The 27,961-nt window shown below is 44.3% G+C and overlaps 1 protein-coding gene across 7 annotated transcripts in view; it reads left to right on the top strand.

Moving 5' to 3' along the window:
• The window catches only part of Ntrk2 (neurotrophic receptor tyrosine kinase 2), a 392,209-nt gene that overhangs the window by 249,123 nt on the left and 115,125 nt on the right, over positions 1–27,961 (top strand). For all 7 annotated transcript variants that reach the window (XM_052726807.1, XM_052726804.1, XM_052726802.1 and 4 more), the window contains 3 exons: positions 2,253–2,383; positions 16,831–17,003; positions 23,173–23,407. In XM_052726807.1, coding sequence (XP_052582767.1) covers positions 2,253–2,383; positions 16,831–17,003; positions 23,173–23,407 — 539 coding nt within the window. The remainder of the gene's footprint in view (positions 1–2,252; positions 2,384–16,830; positions 17,004–23,172; positions 23,408–27,961) is intronic.

The following is a 27,961-nucleotide window of genomic DNA, read 5'->3' as shown; positions in this document are numbered from 1 at the left end:
CAGTTTATGAGGGAGTTGGAAAACTTAATCATTGATATTTTTACATTAATTAATTAATGTGTGTGTGTGTGTGTGTGTGTGTGTGTGTGTGTGTGTGTGTGTGTAGGTCTGAGGACAGCATGCAGAAGTCAGTTCTCTCCTTCCACCATGTGGGTTGAAGGAATCAAATTCAGCTTGCCGGGCTTGTCCTTACTCTCTGGGGCATCTAACTGACTCTCATTTAATTTTTAATGTTAAGTTTGCAGCGATTTTCCTCAAGTTTCCAAAGTGAAAAGCTGAGGGTAACTGATCTCAGAGGAAGGAAGCAGGTGACACTTTTCCCTGCTTTCCTTTTTCATCCGTGGGGTCCGTGGGCTTGCCCCACTTGGGATATTTGAAGGCAAGAGAGTCAAATGACCATAGGGTCTTTAAGAGAGTGTAGCAAAAGGAGAATGGCACCCAGGTGAAGCACTTTCCTCCCTGAGAGACTCACTCCCAGGAACATTCAGCTTAAAGTCCAACCAAGAGCCAACCCAAGTCTCCCTATGCCTGCAGACTCTTCGCTACCAAAACACCAAGGGCAATGGCAGTCTGGTGTATACTGAAGCTCAGGCAAGTTCTCAAATCTCTCTGTTCCCTGAGCTCTGAGACCCGAGAGAGAAAATGTGAGGCAGGTGTTTGGTTGGGTGAGTGGAGAACCCAAGATGTCAGCAAGGACAGGGCAGAGAGGATGCATGGGGTATCCTTAGAGAAGCTTCAGAATAGCTGGGGCTCTACATGGGGGAAGGTGAAGACAGTGAGGGCGTTGACCTGGAGAAGCCAGGGCGTGGCCTTCATCTGAGGAGGCTACAAAGCCTGGGTGCTCTTGGGAGCTTGTGGAATTGCAGACTGTGATCCAAGAACTGCACAGGGACTGGAACAGTAGAGCGCTGGCTGGAATAAGAGCACTGCTGGGATGGCGTGCTCCATGGGCAGGGCTTCGCGATGGGCAGGGCTTCGCGATGGGCAGGGCTTCGCGATGGGCAGGGCTTCGCGATGGGCAGGGCTTCGCGATGGGCAGGGCTTCGCGATGGGCAGGGCTTCGCGATGGGCAGGGCTTCGCGATGGGCAGGGCTTCGCGATGGGCAGGGCTTCGCGATGGGCAGGGCTTCGCAATGGGCAGGGCTTCCCGGGCTTGTTCAAGAGACAGAAAGTGAAGCAAATTAAGATAATTCCTGATGTTTTCACGGAGGAAAATGGCAAGAATTTCTTAGCTCAATAGTGTGGAAACTTGAGATTGAGGCTTTTGTTGTTGACATGTTTTGTTTATTTGTTTGTTTTCCCCCATTCCTGGATTTTCAGAGAATTGGGCTGCTTTGTTGCATACATACCTAGCGTGATTGCTTCAGTTAACCGAGAGTGTCATCAGACTTGTGAAATATTTATACAAACTCAGTAATATTTATATAGCATCAATTTAGTATGTAGACTGTACTGACAATCAAAATCTTTACTTGTGACTGGAAGTATAAAAGAGACATTTACTGTGTTTGGAGGTTATTCCATTGGCAGAGGACATTTTCAGGTAACCTATGTCTGCAAATGCTGACAGACAGCCCATTTCCTAAAGAAAAGATCTATCTTCTGCTCTCTGTTTCAACACCAGGAAACTGTTCTTGACTGTAGTTTTGAAGACAATGAGATTAACTATGGCTTTAACTACCCTTCCACCAGCTTCCTTCCTATTTGGAAAAAATATATATTAATAAATAAAAAATATATATTAATGCTGAAAAAAGTTAAATGTTGCCTGAGACGTATTGGAGTGTGAAGTGTGAATAAGTGGCAACTTAATTCCCAATGAGTATGTGACAGCCAAGGAGTTAAATCAAGATTTAAGTTGGGCAGTCCTTTGACTTTACAGGGCACCCTGCTAATGAGCACAGTCCCCCTCCTCAGAAATCCTGCATGCTGCTAGCATACAGATCTTAATATGTGTCCTAATAGTCATGAACAGTCCTGCTCAGAGTTCCCAGAGGCTCATGGAGATCAGAACCATGTGAATCATTAAGGAGGATAATTCCCATCAAATCAAAGCCTTGATCACCACTCGAATTTTATGAAAAGCAGAATCTACAAAGGGGCTGTCTAGGGATCCTACTACTTACACAGGTGTAGATGGTGAGTTCCTCCATGAAGCACTGTAAAATAACCAAAGGGAAGTGGGTAGTCCTATACACATCATGTGACAAATCTTAGGGATGCCGTGAGTGACAGGTGTCTTTGTTTTACAGTTGTTCAGCACATCAAGAGACACAACATCGTTCTGAAGAGGGAGCTTGGTGAAGGAGCCTTCGGAAAAGTCTTCCTAGCAGAATGCTATAACCTCTGTCCTGAGCAGGATAAGATCTTGGTAGCTGTAAAGGTAAGATAACATTCCACAATATCTCCTTGTTCACGGTCCCACTAAACTATGGGAGATTCATTTTGTTATATTTTAGTAACCAATTTGAGAATACATTATGTTTTCAATGGTACACATATTTTTAAATTCTTCTGCGTATATGAGTAGTCAGAAGGACATTTGTCCATCAGAAGCGATTCTCGGCAGCAACCATCCAATTTGCAGGCCACGACTATCTCCAAGCTTCTTCTTAAAGTTATACTAACAAAATTCTAGATCCAGGTCAATGAGATCAAACAAAATTCAATCAGGTAAGCTACAATGCAAGCTTCTCTCCTCTAATTCTGGATGCTGGTGACTCCATTACCTGGGACTCGCTACATTTTCTAGATTCTGGAAGGAAGGAATATTGATTCTGTTGCACTGAATTTTTCCTATATGCCATCTACACTTGTCCCTTCCAAAGTGTATGAAGCCACAGGATATTTTTTACAGCATAGACATGATTTCACCAAGAGTTAGATGGCATCTCCTATAGATTCTACCATCATAGCAAATGTAGGGTTTTTATAAATAAAGAAATCTGAAAGTCCTTCATCATAGTCATGTTCCCCCAAACTAAAAAAGGAGTCCTGTTCTTCAATAAGATAAATAATAACGTTGAAAGGGATAATTTTCTATTGAGATTTGTAGAGCTTGAGAAAAATACCACAATGGACTTAGGCAGATCTTTTAAACATGCATTATAATTTTTTTGAAAACTCACTAAGGTATTTTTGATATATGGATATCAAACATTTAAAAGGTCATTTAAAAGGTCATAAAATTATAAAGAGTTGAGTGTCAATTGAATGTGGATGTGGCTTATGTAATAAAATTTAACCTCTTTGATTAATGAAAGAAAGATGGCTGAGTTATTGTTGAGTTATATTTTTGCTAAACAGTGACCATTTGCATGAATCGTATTTATTCATTCATTATAACCTAGGCAACATTTTATTTCTTTAAGAAATCTGGTGCATATTCCACTATGATACCAGATTTTATTGTATACACATGGATAACCAAGAGAATATAATTATTCTTGAAGCCACCCATCCTGAAAAACATACGGCTTATTAATTTTTTTCCAGGTAGAAAAATTGTACATCTTCTTTCCTCATGAGCTGAATTTTTTTTTTGAGACAGGGTTTCTCTGTGTAGCTTTGTGCCTTTCCTGGATCTCGCTCTGTAGCCCAGGCTGGCCTCGAACTCACAGAGATCCGCCTGGCTCTGCCTCCCAAGTGCTGGGATTAAAGGTGTGCGCCACCACCGCCTGGCTGTGATCTGAAATATTTTAAACGCCCTGTCCAGAGTGGCATGATGCTCATAAATTCCCAGAAAACCCTTAAGAGCTACATGTTTCAACTACTAAAGGACCAATGGCTCTAGAAATTATCAGCTATCAAATACAAATTATGACTTCAACACAGGAAATGGATGGAAGCTTAAGAAAGGAGGTGAGGAGAGGGCTATTCTAAAGAGATGTGAGGCCAGAAGGTAGAAGCTGCTACAGGAGGGACTGTGGTGGCTGGAGGTGATTCGTTACCACTCTTGTGCTTACTTCTTTTCTCCTGTCTATTGACAAAGCTCCCTGTTTGTTAGCACATCACATTCAGGGCATTTGGCAGTTTCTTATCTCTAGTCTCCACTTTCTTCTTCAATCTTCTTTATCTTTGGGGATAGATGAGATCAAATGTATTGCTATTTTTGAAATTTTATAGATGAACAAGTGTTCAGGCTGGAAGAATCACAGGATGTGTCTATCCCTAATGGAGCCATTTGTATCAAATCTGCAAAATGAAGACCTAGGCCCATGTTGGATCTATGTTTTACATTCTATTTGGCAGCCAATCAGGAAACCTAACCAAGGATTCATGAATTCACTTCACAGTGGTGTACATGTGACCCCTCAAGTATGTGAAAATCCTGCATGGCCAGGGGATTCTAAATGACAGTGTGGGGATAGCTGAGAGACCTTGGCCAGATATATGAGCATCCAACCAAGTTTTCAGGAACTCCAGCCTCTCATCCCTGCTCTGTACTGACTTCCCTATACTTCTTCAATGCTCTTAAGGAAAAGGTACTGTGCAGTTAGATTCAGGAGATCTGAAGCTTGTGCACTCAGATTACTTTTGAGCAGACACTAAAACAAAGTGGTCGGCCTTGTCTACTAACAATGAGGGATGACTGATTGTTCTTATGTAGGTCCTCTCCCACCCCTGCCCAACCTCAGCTGGCCTTTAGAAGACCATTTGCCATGCTGCTTTTGTGTGCACAGCATGCTTCTTTTTGGGTCTGTCTCCCATTATTATTGCCAATTAGACCCTCCTCTTGTTTAAGTCCCAATTATGGCTCAAATTCTTTGAATCAGACCTAGCACCCATTCTTCATGTACCTTTTGGCTTTGCTAAAGATGTTTCTGCAAATTAATGGTCTATGATCAATGTTCGTTCATTAAACAGTGCTGCTGGGGGCTGGGGGGGGGGAGCTACTTGACTCTTTGTCAAATCCTGACTTCTCTTTGCCAGTCTTCTTAGAGTTAAAATGAAATTGTCACCTGAAATAAGAAGGACAAATGGACTGTAGATTAAAGTTTTACTCTTACTTCATGACCACAGACCTAAGGAGTTTTATAGCAATGACCTTAAGTATGAATGTTAAATCAGAAGTTTACCTGCTATAACCCAGGCTTCATTCATGGCACCATGTTGATCCTCTGGACAAAGAGGTTGTATCTTTGTGAGCTCCAGGGTGAATCAGGTAAGAATAATTTACAGACCTTGCACAGAGCCTTTCTACAACTTGGGCACACTCAGTTATAGGGATTTGGTCCAATCGAAAATGTATTCAGAGCTATACTACTCTTGGAGGAAAACACCCATCATTTCTCTCTGACCATAACAAAAGGATTTGTTTTGTGTTTCACTTTTAAGCAATGTCAAACTGAACACATCTTCCAGGACTGTACAGCCTCTCACCTCTCTGGAGTGGCTTGGGTTGCTCCTATCCCATTGGATGCACCAGGGGATGTTTGACAGCCTTTCTACTGTTGCCTAGCAACCTCTGCAGCATTGACTATGCATGCTAAGAAACTGCAGCCATTGTCCCTTTTCCGTCTCTGGAAAGAGCTAACTTTGGTTTGAAATCCAAAGCTTTATGTCCAGATTGACAGATGACAGATTCATGTGAATTCTGGTGTTGATTCTCCCAAATAATTTAGTAGCTTGAAGGAGTCAGTGTCCTAGGCCATGTGCCTGCTTTCAAGGGCACGCGGACCGATCATACCTCTCCAGTTACAGGGTATGCTTGTTTGGTTCAACTGGATTGCCCTTTTCTTTTTTCTTTTTTTTTTTTTTTTTGGATGACCTTTGTTTTTCAGTGAAATGGATTTGTCAACCGTTTTCCCCTTTATACTGAATTATAATTAAAAAGCCCATATAGAGGAGAGAAGTGAAGAAACTAGTCTTTGATCAAACCCAGTTACTTTACCTTTGAGTTCCTCAGTTGCCAAGGAAACGCTCCATCGCACTTTCCCTGCATTAACTGCTGATGCATTAGCTATTTTTGGCTCCATCCAACGTGCATTTCAATAACTACCCTTCCCACAACATTTTTTGTACTATGAATGCAAGCTGATTTTTGGTTTTCAAATAAAGCTGCAAGTCTGCTTTGTAGGATTTATGCCCCTCCCTGGCTAACTCCAGTTTATTTCTAGAAACAAGGAATGCTGAATATGAGAGAGACCTTTAAAACCATATAAATAAAACCCTAGCCTCGTGTTTTATGGATGAGAAATCTGAGACCTAGGGAAGTCAAGTGACTCTCTCAAGATATGAAGTTAAAAGAGCCAGAGGGGCTGGCTGCACAGGTGAAGCCTTGTGCAAATCGGAAGTGTGCTGGTGAATTCAGTAGATGCTTTTCTGAGATCAGATGTAAATATTTCTGAATTCCTTATTTTCCACAGAAGAAATAACGGTATTTTTCTCTACTAAGAGGTTTGGAAAAGCAACTTACAAACTATCTTTTCACCAGAAGGCAAGCCCAACACATCATCTGACACAATGCCCCAGTCCTCATCCAATCCATCAGTGCAGGCAACTTCAGTTCATGCATCTCAGTTCAAGTCGTCTCTTTGGAAGGTCTGTCTTTGTTTGTTCCCCAACCAGACAAAACTCCATGCTGTGTGCTGTCAAGGCTTCTATAATTGGCCTTTACAGCATTATCAAGATTTTTAAATTATGATTAGTGTGTTTACTTCGTGAGTGACATTGCATGTCTGTGACCGCTTGTAGGGTGTCAATCACAATCTACAGAGGGAACCATGACTTTCAGCACATTGCCTAATATATAGTGTGATGCAAAAGAGAAATGCTTATTGAATAAGTGAAGAGATGGTTGATAGTAGGTGAGTGGATGGGTACAGACCATGGAAATGATACATTTCTGATGCACTAAAGAGTTGATCATTGGCATTTCTACACAACAAAGTGATTTCATGAAACACTGATGGTCACAGCTGAAAGAAACTGTAAAGACAATATGTAACTTTAATAATCTAATGTAATGAGAATCATTCTAGATACAGTTTAATAGGTTATGCGTGGTGGCACACACTTGCAATCCTAGCACTTGGCCAAAGGAGGCACAGAAAGATCCAGCACTGAAGGTCACCTTCATCTACATAGTGACTGTGAAACCAAATGGGCTACTTGAGGCTGTCTCAAACACAAAGAAAAAGAAAGGGCAGAAATATTGAATAGTTATATAGATACATTCTACTATTATTAATGTTCTTTAGCTCACATTTTACAAAAGAAAAAGACACACAGAGAGAAACCCAGAAGGTTTGAGAGTTGGCTCAGCAGTTAAGAGCACAGGCTGTTTTTGCAAAGGACCTGGGTTCTATCCCTGGCACCTGCATAGTGACTCACAACCATCTCTCCAGTCTTGTGGGATCTAGCACACTCTTCTGGGTTCCAAGGCACTGCACACATGTGGTACACAGACCTACATACAGGCAAAATACAAAATAAAAACAAAATAAATCTAAGTAAAATGATTAAAAGAAAATAAAAACTAACAAGGGAAAACCCAGAAATCCAGAGATTAGTGGCTCATCCAAGGTCAAACAGCTTGCATGAGGTCATTTACTGTCAGATCTAGGGCTTGACCCTATTCCTGTGCCCACTGTGACCACACTTCTATTTATTAAATTCCATGTGCTCTCTGGCGAACCAACTTGAGGAAATTCAACACAATACCGCTTATAAAGGAGTAAATTTTGTATGTAAGGATGAGAGGCACTTTCTTATCTACATAAGTGAAAATTTAACATCAGGGAATAAATAGGGGTAGAAAAACTGAATTCCCAAGAGAGTTTTGACTTCAGGGAAATGCAATCAAGCCTCATGCCTCATAATTGACTTTCTCAAAATGAATGAAAGGATCTTTGGAAACCCAAGTCAGAATGACGTAAGCAGAGGGGGCAATGCTCTAGAAAGCCTTGCCACTGTTAACCTAGCTTCAGGCACTGCTGGCTTCAGAAAATCAATGGGTGCCTCCTCAGGCTCTCCATCTCATCTCCTAGCTTACTTTCTTTAAAACTGATTTCATTTTCAGACAGGTTCTCTTCATGCTGTAGCAAAGATTGATCTTTTATTGACTTGCCTTACGTTATGTTAGAAATCTTCTGATTACCCAGGCATGAGTCACATATTCATCTGCAGAAATTGACAATGGAGTCAGACCAACAATGTGCATAGTCTGAACATGAGAAAATATGTGTTGCCTAAGGAAATAGCAGAGATGCTATACTACAGTCTTAAAAAGAGATAAGAGATCTGCTGGGAAAAACACAAAATATAATCATCTCAAATAGGACCCGAGAGTCATTCCTTACTGTGATTGGACCATTTGGGATCCATAAGCTTGCTTGGAATCTGAGGAAGTCCTGTGATCATCTGATCTTTACCTTGTCAGTAAGAGACACCAAGACCGCTCTTGGCTTCTAGTAACATACTGCTCTCTTACCTCAGCTGCTCACTGATGTTTGACTGGTAGAAACACACCAACAACTGATTACATTGCCTGTAGGATTGCTTGAGAAGAGAAATTGTGGGGTCATTTATCCCAGCTGGTCATCTACAGTATCCATTAGTCTTCGTGCCATATCACCTACCCATAGTTCAGTCATCTAAGCTGGCCATAGGTACCAAAGATGCTACTTTCAGGCAAGGAAGCAACTGGTGTTACCTCTCTCCAAATATGTATAAGGAATTGGAGAAAGAGAGAATAAAAAGTCCCAGTCCCTTTCATCCCAAAGCAGTAGAGGATTTATAGATGAGAGAACACACAGAGAGTTCAACTTCGCCATTTCTCTGCCCTAGCAAGTTCATGTCTAAGACAGATCTCAGTTTCTTCCTTTCCTTCCTTCTTTCTTACCATAGTTATCACATTATCCTGCCCATCATGAGGCTCCACTTCCATCCTTCCCTCCCCCATGGGCCCCTTTCCTACTTTTTGCATTTACACTGACACGTGAAATCCTTGTCTCCACAAAATGGTAATTGATGAAGAATTATTGTTATTAAGGACATTTGCCAATATTTCCCTAAAGGATCATCTTTGTGTTTTAATGGGACTCGGACTGCAGAAAGTACTGTTTGTTAAGCCTTCACTGGGTTCTTGGGATAGAAATCACACAACTTGAAATGATGCTTTGCTATAAAAGCTTCAAATGATGCTTTGCTATACAAGCTTCATTGTTCTTGCTGTCCAGGCATTACTTAGTAGTTCTCTCTTGCTCTCTGATGTTGTGGGCATATTCTCTCTCTCTCTCTCTCTCTCTCTCTCTCTCTCTCTCTCTCTCTCTCTCTCTGTCTCTCTCTCTCTCTCTCTCTCTGTGTCTCTCTCTCTCTGTCTGTCTCTTTCTCTCTCTCATACATACATACACACACACACACACACACACACACACACACACACACACATGCACTCACGCATGTACACATGCACACAAATACATCCCAGGGCTCTAGTTGTCTTTTTCCAAAGAGAAGTCATCTGACATCAAACAAAGCTTGAGGATTGACTTCATGCTTCTGTATTTCTTGGATGTTGGAATTAAAATAGCTGTGTACCCTCTGAAGCTACTTTCACATGATAGACTAAGTCACAGTCAAGACAGGTCCATGCCGAGCCACCAGCTCCTTTCTGTCCGGTGAACCGACTGCCAGTGATGCACTAGTGTTTTCAGAGCCTGCACACACATCACCTTGACCACATTGCACTCCACCTTTGACTTCATTTCCTGTTTGACATTTCTTCCCTATGACTATCTCTAAGCTTGTTTTCCCATCTTCATGGGTCGACATTTCTAATTATGCAACTTAATGACATGCAAGCACAAACTATCAATTGTATCCCTCATATCACTAAGCTTTTTAAAGTATGTGAATTAGAACCTAACCCTATGCCTTCCTTTGGGCGGTCAACTTGTTACAACTGAGCCAGCATTACTGTGAAAATAAATACAGTAGCACTAACAACCTGGTTATGACTCTAGTATTTGAGACTGTCACTTGGCACATAATTTAAGTTCTTTCAAAGACCAGTTACAGATAGTTAATTGAGTTGACATAGGTATTATTGGTTTCTAGTATGGAGAGTATATTTTATAGTGAACCCTGTCACCTTTGTATAGTTATTTGGATTTTATTTCTACAGATGCCTGGGACCTACCTACTACACTCTGTCATTGCTACAATTTTATTTATATGAGTTTTTCTTTCTTTGCGTTTATTAAAATATGTCTAGCAAAGTTCACTGTGTGTGACCTTGATGACTGCTTCCTTTACCTTTCTTTTTAGAGAAGAACCTGTTACTTAAAAAAACAAACAAACAAAAAAACCAAAAAAAAAAAGGCCAACACTTGCATGCTTGGCTCACTGTTGACTGTGACAACCCTACAAGAAAGGTTGTCTGCCTTAATTCTGTCTCAACTTTACATCTTAGAAATGCCTTCCCATGTTCCCAAGGCATGGGTTGGCCTCTTCATAGGATGCAGAGCTGGTTTTTGTAAAACAATCCAATTCCTAGCAGGAAAATATGAGCCTCTAAATGAAGCTGGGTTATAACTTTAAATTTTCTGATACACACATTAGTAAAGTAAAAAGAAAAAGTTGATCTTACTTTATTAGTATAGTTTATTAATTCAACATATCTCATAACATCATGTCAACATATTAAGATGAAATATCAATGAGACAGTTCAAATTTTGTTCATGTCAAGTTTCCAAAATTCTGTGTTTTTTAACTAAAGCACGTCACAATTTGGAATAACATTTAAATTGGTAACTAGTAGCATGACACTATTGTCTACTATATTGGATAAGGCACAGCTAGAAGATATAGGAGAGCAAAGATTTCCTGTTAACAGTAGATCTAGACCTGAGAACCCCATGACCCCTGGATGTTCAGCTTGGGAGTGTCCTCATTTCTGTGTTTGAAGCAGTGTAATGGGGAGCTGAAACTAATAGTTTCTTCCATATTCTGTCTTTACCCAAGACATGCCATCTCTGGGATATCTAAAGTATGAGCAGAATTGCGGCCTGCATTGTTAAAAGCCTGTTTTATCTTTCCTTAAGTCACCTATAACTTGAAGTACATCATTGTTTAGTTTGGTGAGCCATACTGTCCCACTCATGCTCTGGGTGAGTCCCCTGCTCTCTCGATAGCTTCTTATTGGTTTTAAGTTTTTGCTTCATTGTTTGGAATGGATCTTGATCTCCTCCTTTACCCTTCTCTCGTATTTAACTTCACTGGTTAAATCGTTTCCGGGTTAACATCTACCCCGGCTCTGAGTATGTACACACAACAGGCAGAGTCAGCCCTGAGTTAGGCCTCCTGCTGGAGTCAGAGACAACCCCAGCCTTGGAGTATCCAGAAAACCACAAGGAAAAAGAAGAAACAGCACTTTGAGGCAGCGTGGAGTAGAGAATAGGGCTGAATGCTGATGGAGCAAATGCGTCCATTAAAGGAGATGAAGTGGGGAGGGCCGCTAACAGGTGAGCAGGGCCCACACCCCTGGGTTCTCCTTGACAGGAGCTCTGCTACCGGCCAAGCCTCCCATAATTGAGTAAAATGACAACCAGACATGGTACCGAAACAGAGATGATATTTATAAATAGATTTTTCTAGCTTCTGATTGCTGTCTGGCCCCGATTCTATCCTCACAAAAATTTTGTCCTTTTAACGCCAAATTCAGGATTTGAAATTGGCCAAGTTGTTACCACCATATTTTCCAAAATCTCTTAAAATAGAATTGAATCATAATTTCAAAAAAAGGGCCCACCATGCAAAAATGGATGGGCTCACAGGAGGATGCCAGGTTTGCGGGATGCATTTGGTCCATGAATAGTAAAATCGCTTTTGATTTTAAAAAAATGTGAGTGAGCTGCAATTTCTGACATTGCACTAAGAGCTGGCCAGCACTGGAGAAGTGGAGATACTGGTGCTTGTTAAAATCTTCAGGCTGTCTCTCTCAAAGAAGATTCTGTCCTTGCCCTCTCCTCCCCTCCCCTCCCCTCCCATTCTCTCCCCTCTCCTCCCCTCCCCTCCCCTCCCCTCCCCTTCCATCCCCTCCCCTTCACTCCCCTCCCCTCCCCTCTCCTCCCCTCCCCTCCCCCCCTCTCCTTCCATCCCCTCCCCTCTCCTCCCCTCCCCTCCCCTTCGCTCCCCTTCCATCCCCTCCCCTCCCCTTCCATCCCCTCCCCTCCCCTCTCCTCCCCTCCCCTCCCCTTCGCTCCCCTTCCATCCCCTCCCCTTCACTCCCCTCCCCTCCCCTCTCCTCCCCTCCCCTTCGCTCCCCTTCCATCCCCTCCCCTTCACTCCTTTCCCCTCCCCTCCCCTCTCCTCCCCTCCCCTCCCCTTCGCTCCCCTTCCATCCCCTCCCCTTCACTCCTTTCCCCTCCCCTCCCCTCTCCTCCCCTCCCCTCCCCTTCGCTCCCCTCCCCTTCCATCCCCGCCCCTCCCCTTCCATCCCCTCCCCTTCACTCCTCTCCTCTCCCCTCCCCTCTCCTCCCCTCCCCTCCCCTTCGCTCCCCTTCCATCCCCTCCCCTCCCCTTCACTCCCCTCCCCTCCCCTCTCCTCCCCTCCCCTTCCCTCTTCTCTACTCTTCCCTCCCTTCCTTCCCCTTCTCCCTCCTCTCCTCTGAATCTTTTTTTCTTTGTGTCTCTCTCTCTGCCTTTCTCTGTGTCTTTCTAGCATTTATCTGTCTTTCTTGAATCAACAGGACATACTTGGAACTTGCCCAGAAAGTTTTTCTGCAGGATTTGTCTGTGCCCGTGACAAAGACCTACAAGGACCAGCCCCTTTTCTAGGCATGTGATAAACACATGAGGCCTTAGACATAAGCTTTCCTGTAAATCCTGACAGTCTCTGAACTGTGGGAGAGCGTGAGGGCCAAGCCTACATCTCCACACAGCCTGATACTTTCTGGAGGTTAGACAGACCTTCAGGAGGTCGTCACCTCCCCAGTGACCTCCCCAGGAGTAGAGCCATTCTCATGCCTTGAGTGGACACCAATACCCTATCCATGTATCTTTCATCTTCTGTGGATCCTTGTGTGAGAAAACTGAATTCAGGGACCCGTTTTCAAATTCAAATCACATCAACGTCCTTTTTAACAAAGGATCCTGGGAAGCTCCCTCACTGTCCTTCTAGCACCTCTGTGAAGTGGATGCTGTTACCCTCCCTCTATAGGAGAGTAAAACAGGGTTCAGAGAAGAGCAGGGCGTGGCCAGGATTTGAACCTGGGACTCTCAGCTCTAGCTGAAACCTCATCCACTTGCGCACCATTGGAGTGCTCCTGGGAGGAGGGTGGTTGTGGGGCTGAGTCGCCAGGGCAGAGTGCGTCGGGCAGCCCTCCCACTTAAGAGCAAGTTGGACCACCTGCGTGTTCCTCCTGATCCTTGTTTGGCGGACACTGCACTTTCTCCAGTGTCCACTCGCCTTTCACTTCTATTCCACATCCTGAGCGAATCTCTACTTCCTGCAGACCTTGGACATCAGGGCTCCTCTAGTGGCTTAATGCTGAATTAGCAGCCAGTGATAAATTGGTGGTGTAGACAGACATAATACCCCAAACCAAAATGTAAGGCAGAGGCAAGGAATGTGCAGGTCTGTGTGGTTTTCTCTGAGATCAAGGAAAGGACCAGGCAGGTGGCAAAGCTCATCTCCATGTTTCCACACCCCTCACCTCATTTGCTGAATTCCCCCTGAGAAATTCAGAAAGACAGGCGGAAAAAGAAAACTCCAAACCATGCTCATGTACGAAATCAAATTAAATAAAACCCTCATGATAAGCTCAAGGCACCTGCCTGTGTGACAGAAAGGCAAAGACATTTAGTCTGGACCCAACTAGACTAAATCTGGGAGGCAGAGGGTATATGGCAAGCTCAGTTTCTTCTGGTTCAAGGAAGCAGAGCCCCACATGCTAGTTCTCTTCCACTGTTCATTTTGTTATTGTGTGAGGAAGAGCACTGTTTCCATGGCAATGACCATCAGAGATTTCTGGCCTCTGAACACTCCGCTATCCAAATCTGCTTCTGTTCCAGCCAGAGCCTATGGTGCTTGTGGGGACAGTGAAGGGCTACTTCACAATTTCTCCTAAGATGCCATCACCTCTGGCCTAAGGGAAGTGACACCTGTGACTTCTGTCTGAGTCCAGTCACAACTCCACAGAGAACACTAAGTGCTGCTGAAGAGCTACAGTTAGGGAAATGGCCAGCTCTGGGGGGGTGGCGGCTGCCAGAGCTGCCTCCCTCAGCTACTGCTTCCTTGGGGATTCCAGCATACTTACTGATGCCCCCTTCTATGTGAACGGTGGCCCTTGAATACAAACGGCATATTGAAAACCCAGCCTGTGACATACTCGGGAATGACCAGCACCTTGCTCCCCCAAGCCTGAGAAAGCACAAAAGACACAGCGTTCAGCAATTCCACGCAAGGTGACACTGTGCTCTAGAGGCTCCTTGCATCTGTGACTGATTGATTGACTCAGGGCTCCACTCAGCTCCCTGCAGGTTGGCCATGGAGCTAACACTGTGTTCTAGAGGCTCCTTGCATCTGTGACTGATTGATTGACTCAGGACTCTATTCAGCTCCCTACAGGTTGGCCATAGAGATAAATGAGGCTTCTGTTGAGGCGAAGCAGAGCTCAGCCTCCCTTTCCATTTTCCCAGTTCATGTTGATATTGGGAATATCCACTAATAAACGTTTCACTTGATGGTATCTAGCTCAGATCTGTCTTTCAGGGAACTCAGGTGGTGGCATATCTCGTGGTCTGTAGGTAACACCTGTCAGGAAGGGCTGAAGGAAGAACAGAGCTGAGGAGGGCGCCTGGAAATGACCACCAGGGCCTGGCAGCACTCTTGGATGCTGGACATAGTGCTAAGTTTTCTCAGATAGTACAAACCTACTGGATGTCTATGCTTTAGATTTGTTCCAGGACTGAATCTAACTGGATATTGATAGTCACACCTGCCATCTAACCTTGATAGTGATTGACAGCAGCCTCTCTGGGGAAGGGTTTCTTTCTGTCTCTTTATATCTTACAAGGGCTTTTGTTTGGTACTGGGCTCACCCAAGCAGCCCAGGCTCATCCCCACATATGGAGATCCTTACTTTTTTTTTTTTTTTTTTTTTTTTTTTTTGGTTTTTCGAGACAGGGTTTCTCTGTGTAGCTTTGCGCCTTTCCTGGGACTCACTTGGTAGCCCAGGCTGGCCTCGAACTCACAGAGATCCGCCTGGCTCTGCCTCCCGAGTGCTGGGATTAAAGGCGTGCGCCACCACCGCCCGGCGGAGATCCTTACTTTAATCATACGCAGGATTCCCCTTACAATGGATGGTAACAGTCATAAATTCTGGGGATTGGGATGTAGACACCATAGGGGAGGAGCATTGTTCAACTTCCTATGTCAGTGACCACACCCAAGAGAGTATTCTAGGCAAAGGAGCGAACTTGTGCAGGATCAGGAGGCAGGCCATCGTTATCTGAGCAGCTGCAAACGTTACATATGGTGGAACTGGAACTGTAGGGCTGCATGCAGGAGAACACTGCCAAGGGACAGACCAAACAGAGACGCGGGGAAGCCGGTTCACTCAGGCTGCTAAATTCATAGTTAATTATATAAATGCCCTTTCTCCCTATTTGTTCATAACCTCCTGGGTCAAGATTAGGGTCAATGTCTATTTCTTTCTCTTGTGATTATGGGAATTAAATCTAGGGCTTCATGTGTTCTAGGCACACTAACCTCGAACTTGAAATTCTCCATACTTGTTTCCTTCAGCACTTGTCTAAATGTATGTACCACCAAGGCCAGCTCAATGTCTCTTTGGTTCTACCACAGTCCTGACTAAATGATAGCATGTGTCAACACAGAGTATATATACACGACATTGACTAAGAGCAGCATGGATAGGACACCATGGAGCATGCAGGCTTCATGCTTCATGCTTCTTATCCCAGATCTGGACCCCACCATGTGACTTTCAGGTATTTCTGCCACCTCTTCATGCCGTTGAGCTTCTGATGAGGCTCTGTGCATCTCACCCCTATTCGTGTAAGCCCTGCTGGTGTGTTTTAGATCACCTGCATCTTGGCAATATGATTGATCATCTGACAGCTGAAGGGATAGGGCATTTCTCAGTGTGTGGTGATCAGGCTGGAGAAAACTTTAGGGTGTCACATAAAGACTGAACATGGTCCTGGTTGCATTTGGAGGCTGGGTCCACCAAGCCTCACTATGCTCTTCTTTCTGAGGTCTCTTCAGAATTTAGTCTTTAAAGGGTCATATGATCAGGGACTGGAGGGAGCTGAAAGGATAGCTCAGTGGTTAAGACTACATGATGCCCCTTCAGAGGACCCATGTTCAGGTTCCAGCACGCACATCAGGTGTAACTCCAGCTCCAGGGGATTCAGCACCTCTAATCTCTCTGGTCACTTACACACACACATGCACTTATCCACTCACGCACATACATCTACATAGATGAAAACAACAAAAAAAAACTTTTCAAGGGTTACATAAGTAGAGGTGAGGCACACATAGCACCACAGGAATCACAGTAGGCACCATGAAGTGACGGAAAACCCTGGTAGTCACTGGTCCAGATCAAAGGTAAGAAGCCTGTAAGATAAGCTCCCCCAGAACTCAATGAGACTGCTCCATAAGCTACAAACCTCTGTGCACCCATGAGGATGAGGCCTCACAAACACAACATTACTTGCTCAGGAATTAGGATGTTCCCTGACATTTTGTGTAATTAGTGAGATACACCCTCATCCCTAATAGAACTGTTAGGCCTCACTGATGGAATCCTTTGTTGAAACAATCTTCTCTTTGATGTCCCCTTTTTTAATAGACGCTGAAGGATGCCAGTGACAATGCCCGCAAGGACTTTCATCGTGAAGCCGAGCTGCTGACCAACCTTCAGCATGAGCACATTGTCAAGTTCTATGGTGTCTGTGTGGAGGGCGACCCACTCATCATGGTCTTTGAGTACATGAAGCATGGAGACCTCAACAAGTTCCTTAGGTATAGTGAGGGGTGGAGCCAACCCGGGCTTGAGAAGGGGGTAGAACGTCACTGCTCAGATGACCAGGAGCGAGGATGGGAAGCTCCTGGGAAGGGTGAATGGAAACCCAGGCCTTTCTTTGGAGGAATCTTTGGTGATGGCTATACCCACACACAGCAGAGAAAGGAGCAGAGGGAAAGGAAGAACACATTTCTTTTTCCTTGTCTGGTCACCCCACCTAAGGTGAGGCTAATTAGTCAATCTGCATTCACTGATCATTTGTTACATTTAATGCTATGTGTCTGGAAGAGTGTGCCAAGTGGACAAACGATAAGCATTACCCAAGGCTACAGAAACAGAAAAAGCTAAGGTACCTACGCAGCACCATAGACGGTATAGTGGGGTCAGAGTAAAGCATTTGGCATGCCAGGTGTGGCAGGAACTGGGGAGGGGAAGTAGGTAACAGCTTGGAGGCTTAAGGCTGGGAAGCTACTGTGTGGGGCTGATCTGACTTAGGAGTTCTTGGGTCTAGAATGGAATGGACAGAGCCCAAAGACCAAAGATTTCAAAGGAAAAGGATGGAACAACATCCGACAGAGCCAATGGTATCTTGCAAGTGTAGCTATTGCTAACAAGGTCCCCCTGAGAGATGTGGGTGTGCAGGGTCCCTAGAAGAGAAACAGAGTGCTAGTGCCCCTTGGATTTCTAGCCTTGATCTCATTAGATCTTAGTTCAGCAATGGCTTCTCAAGACGTCCCCTCCCCCAGACAGTGGGAGAAGGAGACACAGAGCAGAGTGAGAGGAGCCTTCGAGTGAGCACGAGCCATGAGAAAAGTCATTTGTTCTGTAACATGAGACGAAGTCATGGAGCACCAGAGGTTCAAAGAGCAGCTTTTGAGGAGATGCCATGGTACAATAGCAGGGTTGCCACCTCCGAACAGACGTGAAGCTGGTACTCGGCTCCAGCATGTATGAGCTGAGTCTTCTGAGTGATGCTGTATTGAGCTGGAGCATGACAGATCCAGCGGACAAACTCTAGAAGAATTCTCCTGGTGACCAACTCAGTCAGCAAAGGGATCACAAGAAGAGATGAGTTTAATAACACGACTTTGGGCTGCCTGTCACCCTGGTAGGGACCCCTGGTGAATGTCCCCGTCCTTTGACTGTCTAGAGAAAAGCATATAGTGAGTCATATAGATACCACGTGACATGGAAGAAAAGAATGTTTTCATCTACATCAGGCAGAAACAGAAATAGAAATGGATCTTACATGTAAGGTCACCAGGGTGAGGCACCACATGTCCCAGCCTTGACAGAGAACATGGGTTCTCCTCCTGAGTGGGTCATCAGCCCCCCCACCTTTCCTGGGCACCTCTACCCCAAGTCCCTTATAGTCCTTTCTATGTGTTCTTTTCTTTAAACATCAGCTGTCATCTTTGAAATATTAGCCTGCACACTTCATGTAGCTCGGTGGAGAATTACACTTGAGAGAAACTAAAGATGTTGAGGAGCATACTGAGTACCTTCCCTTCCTGGCCTCATTTTCTCTGCCTAAAGCAACGTAACATGCACCTACCCCAAGAACAAGTTTAGAGGGGAGTTATCAATAACTTCTGATCCCACGGCCCACCACTTCTGCTGTTTTCCTCTTTATTTTGGTTCAGGGATTCAAAACCCCAGTGAGTGGCATCTTTTGTGTAAGGGTCACGTAGTCCTCCCCATCTTCCTCTCGTGTCCCGGGCTGCTGCCCAGGCCTTCACACAGAAGTGCGCTCCAGACAGCTTCCCGTTTCCCTGGAAGAGTCACACTGCAGTCTTGTCAGTCACAGGAGGAATGACTGAAGGGACAGTGCTCCACTGCTTTCAGTACTGGCTCTGCAGGTTGCTGCTGCCTGGACCGTTTTCACGGTCTCTGTCTTTGTTACACATGCTGCTCAGTTCTTGCCTGGACTGGACCTCTGCTTCCCTACAGCTGTTTGTGTATGAAGGGATGCCAGGTGAGATCAGGAGTGCATGGATGTTCACGGTATTGAGCAACAATCCTAGCCCACTTTCCTGTGTTAACAAAGCATTCATTGTGGGGGAGAGACAGGGGGTGATGGCAGATTCTGAACTTCGTATTGTCAGGCTAAAGTGAAAAGAATAAGATATACTGGCTTTGGTTGAGGGCTAGTTGTTCCTATGAGAAATATTTTCATCATTCCTCAGGCTTTCTCCCTAACCCAAAAATGTCCTTTCTAAAATACTATAACAAAATAAACCCACGTGCAATTATCTGGATGCAGTTTCATGTATCTGCATGTTCAGACCGGTGTGTGTGTGTGTGTGTGTGTGTGTGTGTGTGTGTGTGTGTGTGTGTGAATGTGTGTGACTATGGGTGTGTGTGTGAGTGTGTGTGAATGTGTGTGACTATGGGTGTGTATGTGTTGTGAGTGAGTATATGTGTGTGTTTATTATGGGTGTGAGTGTATATTAGTGAGTGTGTGCTCTGTGTGTGAATGTGAGGGTATGTGGAAGTATATGTGTCTGTGTGTATATATGAATGTGTGTATATGTGCATAAATGAGTGTGTGTATGTAAGTGTGAGTGTGTGTGGATATGAGTGTATGGTGTATGTGCACACATGTGTGCATGTGTGTATGAGTGTGAGTGTGTATTACATAAGTGTGTGTATTCAAGTGTATGTGGGTGTGAATGTATATGGTATGAGTGTATGTGCATGTGTGCGCATATGAATGTGTGTGTGTGCATGAGTATGAATGTGAGTGTCTGTGAGTGTGCATGTGTGTGTGTGTGTGCGTGTGTCTGCATGTTCATGTGAGTGTGTCTGTTGCCACCCATTTTTTTACTTTCTGATTGTCAGCCACACCCTGGCTTCCCCCATGCCTTCAGAAGCTCTCCCTTGGCATCCTACAGGGCATGGAGAGCTTGGAAACTCAGCCAGCTTGATTCCAGAATCTGCTCAACCCTGGACCAGTGTGGCTGCCAAGGAGCAGACTCAGGTGCAGCGATGCACTGCAAGGACAGGCTGTCCTCTTCCTGGGAGGAGACCTGGCACACAGCCGCCATGACAGATCCCCCAGCATCTGGGCAGTGCATGATAAAGCCAGATGTCTTATGTCTCTAACCTTTCTCTTCATGGAAAAAAGCATATACTGAGCACATGAGGTGAAGTGGACAATGAGAAGGAAAATTTTATTTCAAGAGTTTCACAGTTTTTCCCTTTAGAATCTCTCCAAAGTTCCCTCTTAATGTGGAGAAAGATAGATGAGTAATTTTCAAGTAATAACAAATAGTATTTATTCAGAATTTCTAAGCATGAAAGATGTGTCAATTTATAAAAACCAAATAATATTTCAAGACTTAAATTTAAAGATAAACAAACTCACTATTGCTATGATTGTCCTTGTGGTGCAGTTAAAGAAGCCAAATCATGCAGCAGGTGACAGAGCTGAGACTCCTGCCATGTCCCTCTGGACCCTACTTCCTTCTTCCAGAGCAGTGCCAGTTAGCACTTTAAGGATGTATAGGGAACCACTGTATGAGATGCGTAAGTCTTCGTGACTGGAATTGGGTAACAGTGGTTGGCAACAATGAATTGCATATTTTAAAATAGCTATAGAGATGATCCTATTAATACAAGGAGAAGATAAGTTTCTAAGATGATGTGTATGTCAATTATTTTGGTCTAATCATACCTTATACCTAATGCACATGAATTAAAATACCATACTCTGTCCTATAAATGTGAATAACTATTATGTGCCAATCAATTTTTATAGTAAATTTAAAGGATAAACACACTTTTTAACACATCAGAAGGAGGCTGGGATGCAGCTCAATGACAAGGCACGTGCCTTACCTGCACAAGCCCCGAGACTGATCCCCAGCACTACACATTCAAACACACAGTAAGGAGAGGTGCAAATTACAGAGCCAGTTCCGGGTGGTGAGTTGCCATTCCTGCTGGAGACAACCAGACCAGGAAGGCTGAGTCCCATAGCCTGCTGTTGGCTGCCCAAGCCACAGCACCGGGGAGGCACTGCCGTTGCTGGTCTTTAAGGAGCTTCTCCTGGAGAACAGCATGCGTTTTTATTTTCAAGAGATGCAGGAGGACCTGGGCTCCATGGTCCTCTTCAGAACTCATCCAGGAGATTCACCTATCCTCCCCCTTATTGAGGGACATCTGCTCCAGGAAAGCAAAGGTGTGCTGAGGCTACTGCCAGGGAAAAGCCTTCTTGCATTCTCAGAAGCAAGCAGGCTCTCAAGGGTGTGAGAGCCTCCCCCATACACAGAGCAATGAAGAGCTCTTGTGTCCAGGCCACCAGCTTCCCTTTGCTGCTGGAGCACAAGGCTGGTGCAGGAGGTTTGCAGAGGTGAGGTTTGCAGAGATGCGTTCTGCATGAGGGCTTTGGACACCTCCTTCCCCTGGAATGGATGCACACTCAGCTGTCCAGCTTTCCGTAGCAGGCACAGGCTACGGCTGACACTGACTTCCTTTGTTCATTCCTTGAATGCCTGAAGTTTCTCTTAGTCTTTTGGTCCCCTATTAGTTTGCATGTATCTCTAGATCCTTTACCTGAGGTTGAGGTCTCAGTGAGGAATCTTCTGTGATGTGGGAAGGACTTTGGCATCCCCAAGAAATCCCCATTTCCCGCAACCCTCCATAGCTCTATTACAAACCTAGTTTTTGTAAACCCCCCCCTTGACGCAGTATCAACTCTCCCTCATGCCAATGCCCTAGGACAGTGCTCAAAGGATCTGGTTCATAGAATTAAGTAACAGATCCAGTAGGTGATAGAACTCTCTTGTGTTGGCACTGGGTTCAAATTCAATCCTGACAGCCTGAGCATTGGCTTCTGTGCTGTGTCCTGTTTTATAACTTTTCCTCAGGGTTCTTCCTGGGTGCCACAAAAGGCAGCTGGGGGCTGGGGTTTGAGGAGAGATGAAATCTGTTAAGACTTGCCTGGTATGAAACCAGGAAGCTCCTCCCAAGAGCATGGTTAAATCTAGATATTCAGAGACAGAGGGGGAACCAAGGGATCACCCAGCATAATATACACTTGTGCCTTTGACTAATGAGGAAATTGCAGATTAGCGAAGTTCAAAGATTTCCCCAGATCAGAGTGTTAGATAGTGGTGGACTGGAATACGCCCCACGCCTCTGCCAGAGCTTGCTCCCAGAGAAAGCAGGGTGAAAGGCTTGGTGACAGCATGTTTTAGAAATGCAAAGAAAGGGAGAGTCACGGCAGGCTGGAGCCTTGAGGGAGAAATGAGTGTGCCTGGGCTGGAATAGTTCATGGAAGGCAGAATGCAGGCTAAAAATGTTGCATAATTCTTGCTCTCTCATTTTCAAATACTCGTGTAGTTCTGGGACCCACAGATGGAGCCAACCACTTTACATGTATTGAAAACCCTCCATCTTTGTTGCAAGTATTTTCAAGCACTAGATGGAGATGCCCTCCCTTCTTATTTTTCCTTGGGGTGGAGGGACGCTTTGCCCAGGCCATGCAGAGCCAGGAGCAGGTTTCATTACTCCCTGTAGCACCTAGCACTGTCTCAGGACACAAGGGGCACTCATATCTGTGTGGTTGGTTTGTGGGGATGAATGACCCTGCTGGCTAGGACTCAGGTCTTGAAAGAGTCAAGGGTTGAAAGTCAAGGCTTGAAAGCCACATTTGGTCACAGATCAGGTAGGCTGAAGGAGACCATGAGCTGCCTATCTTTGGCAGGGACATCTGGAGTGGTCAGTGTTGGGGCAGGGTGGCCTGCTGCAGCACGACTTGGAGGAGACCCGGGGACCCCACTGATGCTAGGACCATGCCTCTAGGAGAGCCAGTTTCTGCTCCTGCTTTTACTCCATTTCAGACAGATTATGCTTCTCAGCGTTTAAGACTGTGGCCAATGTCTGATGGCAGCAGAGCTCTGAATTCCCTGAAACATAAGTCTGCTGACGTGTTGGTGTGAGGTCTCACCATTTCAGCCCACACAGCCCCGGGTGTCCCACTCAGGAGAAATGAGGCAGCCGTGCACTTTCTTGGCTGTAGAGATAAACTGTGGGTGGAATGGAGCTTCTTGACCTCTTCTTCACCTAGTCAGGCAGTGCCCTCCAGCCCCAGTCCCTGAACGGAAACGCAGGGCAACTTCCGGTCTTCCAGCTGAGGCTCTAGCCCCTTGTGTTCTCCCACAGGGCACACGGGCCGGATGCGGTGCTGATGGCGGAGGGCAACCCACCCACCGAGCTGACCCAATCTCAGATGCTGCACATCGCTCAGCAAATTGCAGCAGGCATGGTCTACCTGGCATCCCAACACTTTGTGCACCGTGACCTGGCCACCCGGAACTGCCTGGTGGGGGAGAACCTGCTGGTGAAAATTGGGGACTTCGGCATGTCCCGGGACGTGTACAGCACCGACTACTATAGGGTGAGTAGCTGCCCAAGTAAGAAGACACTCTTAACTGGGGGAAGCCCATATGGTTGGGCTGGCATAAGAAAATATCACTGGTCAAAGGAAATTGACTCCACACAGTACTAGAGACCTCCAAGATCATGGTGGCAGTGGGTGTGATTTCCTCCCATGGCTCTCTCATCAGAATGCAGGTGGCTGTCATCTTTCCATGCCCTCCGCCATCTTTGTTTTTATTTATTTTTACATGCATGAGCTTTAGTGGGAGACCTCACTTCTAAATCTCCTCTTCCAATTTGGACACCAGCAAGACTCGACTAAAACGCACCCTATTGGTTCCATTTTCCCTAAGCCACCTGTTTAAAGTGCTACATGGAACATGATCATGCTCTATGTCATGTATATGTCCAATACACAAGTGTTAGGGTGAACCTTTCTTCACCATGGCTTTCCAGAGTGTGGTGTCACATTGCCAAGAGGAAATGCATCAGCATTTCCAGGGTGTTGGTTGAGGTCACAAGGATCAAGGATTAACTAAAACTTCCCTTTGATGCTGGGAAATGATAGCTAGACACCTTAAGGGTTGAACATGTATGAATTTGTTTATATGAATAGTAGTCTTGGAGACCTTGGCAGCTCCCTCACAGAGCCACATGGGGTGAACGTAGCAGAGCTTTTACACCCATAGGTGCAGTGGGAAAGGTTCTGCCAGCCTGTTCTGGAAGAGTCACATCATAAATGGACAGACTTACAGACAGTGCTTCAAATCCATTGACTGCTTGTGGTTGGCACACTCTGAGTATGTTAGATTTGCAAATGCAGGACTTGGAACCTGGATGTGAAGAATGGGGACATTTCTGGAAACCAAGATAGCGTGGCGGAGGGGAGGCTTAGCAAGGTCCTGAAGCCTTCATTTGATTATTGCTTGTGTCACTTTCTGACTTCCAGAACAGGGTAGGGCTGGTGGAGGCAGTGTACTCTTGACCTTTGCGCAGCTCATGGTGGTTTATGTTGAAGATGAACCCTCTCAGTTTGTATCCTGTGTCCTTCCCTGCTGCCGACTTTGCTACACTTGGTTTAAGAAAATGAATCTCTGTCTTGCTCCATGTTCTTCAGCAGATGGTTTTGTGGTGGTTTTTCCTTCATTGCCTTGATAAGCTCATATCTGGTGTGTGGAGAGTGAATAGAAGTCAAATTGGGGAACTCTCTTGGTGTTTGCAGGAGATGTGAGCTGTCTTAATCTCAAGGGTCTGAAACAGAACTGTAACACAAATTACTAGATGGTCTTTTAATAAAAAAAAAACCCATCCTGATATTGGGGTGAAAGTTGAAAGATCAAAGAAGCAGAGCAAGCCACACCCACCACCTCTGACCTCACTGACTCCTCAGCCTGAAAGAGCCTCAGCTGAAAGGAATGCTTCTACCAAAAAGCCTTTAGTTCCTATCTCCTCACACCGCATGTACCTTTCTCCGGCCTGCCATATTACTTCCTGGGATTAAAGGGGTGTGTGCTTCCCAAACAAAGACATGAGATCTCAAGTGATGGGATTAAAGATATGTACCACCACTGCCTGGCTCTTTCTCTCCTAAACTCAGTCAATCTCATGTAGTCCAGGGTGACTTTGAACTCCCAGATCTCAACCTCATTAGTGCTAGGATTAAAGGTATGTGTCACCACTTTCTGGCCTCTATGTTTAATCTAGTGGCATGTTCTGTTCTCTGATCTTCAGGTAAATTTTATTAGGGTACACAATATATCACCACACAGAACTTGGAAGCAGTACCTGCCTCAAGTCTGCAAGTGGTTGACTTTTTCCAGGCGTCTAAAGTACAAATGGTATTTTATAGATTTATATCTGTTTTATGAAATTTGTTTTTCTTGGTGTGAGATAGGGATGAGTGTCTCCCAGCTTCAGAAGAAACAAGTGGGTGCTTCTCTGAGGAAAGGTTTTGCTGATCTTCATGAGTATAAAAAGAAGATACACGTGGTCGAAGCAACAGCATTTATTTTATTTTTAAAATAAAAGTTGTAAAGGACTTGGAACAAAGAAGGAACTCAGTAAATGTTGTGATTTAATTATTATGCAAATCAATAAGGGTGTATTTCATCCCAAGGCTAGGACTGAAGTAAGTGAAACCTAACATTTTTAGCAGCATCTCTAGAAAAATAATTTGGAGAACAAATATCAAAAATCTCAAAATAAAAAGATTAGCCACTCAACTCAAAACTAAGCAAAAGATTTGAACAGACATTGTTCTAAAGATGATATGGAAGGGCCCAGAAGCAAAGGAGAGATGCTGAGCACCCCAGTCATGAGGGAACTAGAGGAGAATGATAAGTAGATGTCACTTCACAACACTGATGCTGTAATAGAGACAGACAGACAGTAAATCATGTTGGTGAGGATGTGGGAAAATTAGAATTCCCATTCATTGCTGGTGCAGAGCTATGCAGGTGCTTGAGAATATAGCTTAGCAATTGCTTAACTTTTTCAACATAAAGCCACAATATAACCTCGCAATTCTACTCCTATGAATATACCCAAAGGAATTGAAGTTCTGTTTATACAAAAGCTGGTAGGAAAGTTATTTATGATGTCTAAAGAGTACAAGCAACGTAAGTATTGATCAATTGTTGGATGGGTAGACGTGATGTGAGAGTCAATGGAATGTTGCTCAGTAATACCAAGGAATGAAATCTAACCCATGGCACAATATAGACAAAATTTAAAACATCATGTTAAGTTGCCAGAGAGATGCTCAGTGGGTAAGATTACTTGCTGCCCTTGCTGAGGACCTGGGTTTGGTTCCCAGCACCCACCTAATATTTCACAACTAACTATAACTCCAGTTTCAGGGGATCTGACTTCTGACCTCTTCAGGCACAAGGCACACACATGGTACACATGCATATATGCAGAGAAAACATTCATACACATAAACTAAACTAAATAAATCTAAAAAAAAATTAATGAAACAGAAACAAGACCATGATATTAAGAGAAGGAAGCCAAGCACAAAAGGCCAGTGTCATGTGACTCCATTTACAAGGAATGTCTAGAATGAGAAAATCTAAGGAGACAGGAAGCTGATTGGTTTCTGAGGGCTTGAGGGAGGGAATATCCAAGAGTGGCCACTGCTGGGTCCATGGTTTAGGGTATGTGAGGTGAGATTTAAGAATTATATAGTGGTTTAAGGTACATTACAAATAAACTTAAAATCCAATAGCCTTATGTGCTTTTAATAAAAGAAATCTTGAAAAAGAAAATGCTTAAACAGTAGCTGCCATTACATATATAAATTGATCTTGAACATTTGTGAATTATTTAAACGCAGCATTTGTGGTCTATCATCTTTTATTGTCATTTGTGAGGAAAACCCTCCACTCACTCAGGCCAGAAGACCCAATGCCTGGGATCCAAGCCTTCTCCTACCTTCAAGGGCACCTACAGGCATATGGTGTGTATGAACTCACTCAGGTACACACATATGCACATATATTTAAAAATAATAGTAAATCTATAAAAACCCATTAACTTCATCCCCCTTGTTCGTGGCCATTACTCAATTGTAGTTGCAAAGTTTGTGCTTTTTTTTTTTAGGGTTTTTGTTTTGCTCACTCAAAATGAGGTAAAAGCACCAGCTTTACATTGGCCTTTGTCATAGATGGAAAGGAACAGGCTGGGGGAAGAGATAAATAGCAATGGAAGACAGCACAGTGGGTAGGAAACTTGGGAAATGAGTTAGGTGTTTTAGTTAGCCCTTTCTAAAATTTCAAAAGGATAGTTCACTTTTTGGCTTCATGAAAACATCATCAAAGAACCAGCTTGGGGAATATTTTTGCTTATTGAAATAGTGAGACATACAGCACACTGTCATGCCTATCAAATGGGTGAGCAGGAATTACTGCTTGGTTTTTCAGGAGAACTTCAGAGCACCCACTGCGACCTTGATCACCCTTGCCTCCACACAAAATAACCCCGTTTCTAAGATGAATCCTAATCCCACCGCCATCACAGTGTCTCCTTGGGTTCCCTGTCACTATCTCTAGGTCATGAACTTTTCTTGTTGATGTTTCTCTTTCTCCAGCACCTTCCACAAGTGTCTTCTTGTCATTTTCTTCATATCTACTTCAACAGCCCATATCACATTCTAAAGGGAGAGACTGGTAGAGATGACATTTGATGTCATCACCAATGTCAGAGACCCTTTCAGCCACAATAACCAAGGAGAAGGTCAGGTTAGTCTAGTGAATTAGTTACTTTTCTGTTACTGTGATTAAATTCAATGACCAAAATCAACTTATAGAACAGTGAGTCTCAATCTCCCTAAAGCTGTGACCCTTTAATACAGTTCCTCATGTTGTGGTGACCCCCAACAATAAAATTATTTTTGTTTCTACTTCATAAATGCAATTTTGCTGCTGTTTTGAATTATAATGTAAATATCTATGTTTTCCAAAAGGGGTCATGACCCACAGGTTGAGAACAGCTGATACAGAAATAAGAATTTATTTTGCCTTAAGGTTCAGAGAACTAGATATCCGTAATGGCAGAGAAAGCATGGCAGGAA

This window comes from Peromyscus californicus, unplaced genomic scaffold (assembly GCF_007827085.1).
Source record: "Peromyscus californicus insignis strain IS unplaced genomic scaffold, ASM782708v3 Scaffold_8__1_contigs__length_139910024, whole genome shotgun sequence".
NCBI lineage: Eukaryota > Metazoa > Chordata > Mammalia > Rodentia > Cricetidae > Peromyscus > Peromyscus californicus.
Note: the sequence above shows the minus strand (reverse complement) of the source record. Positions and strands in the feature narration are given on the sequence as shown.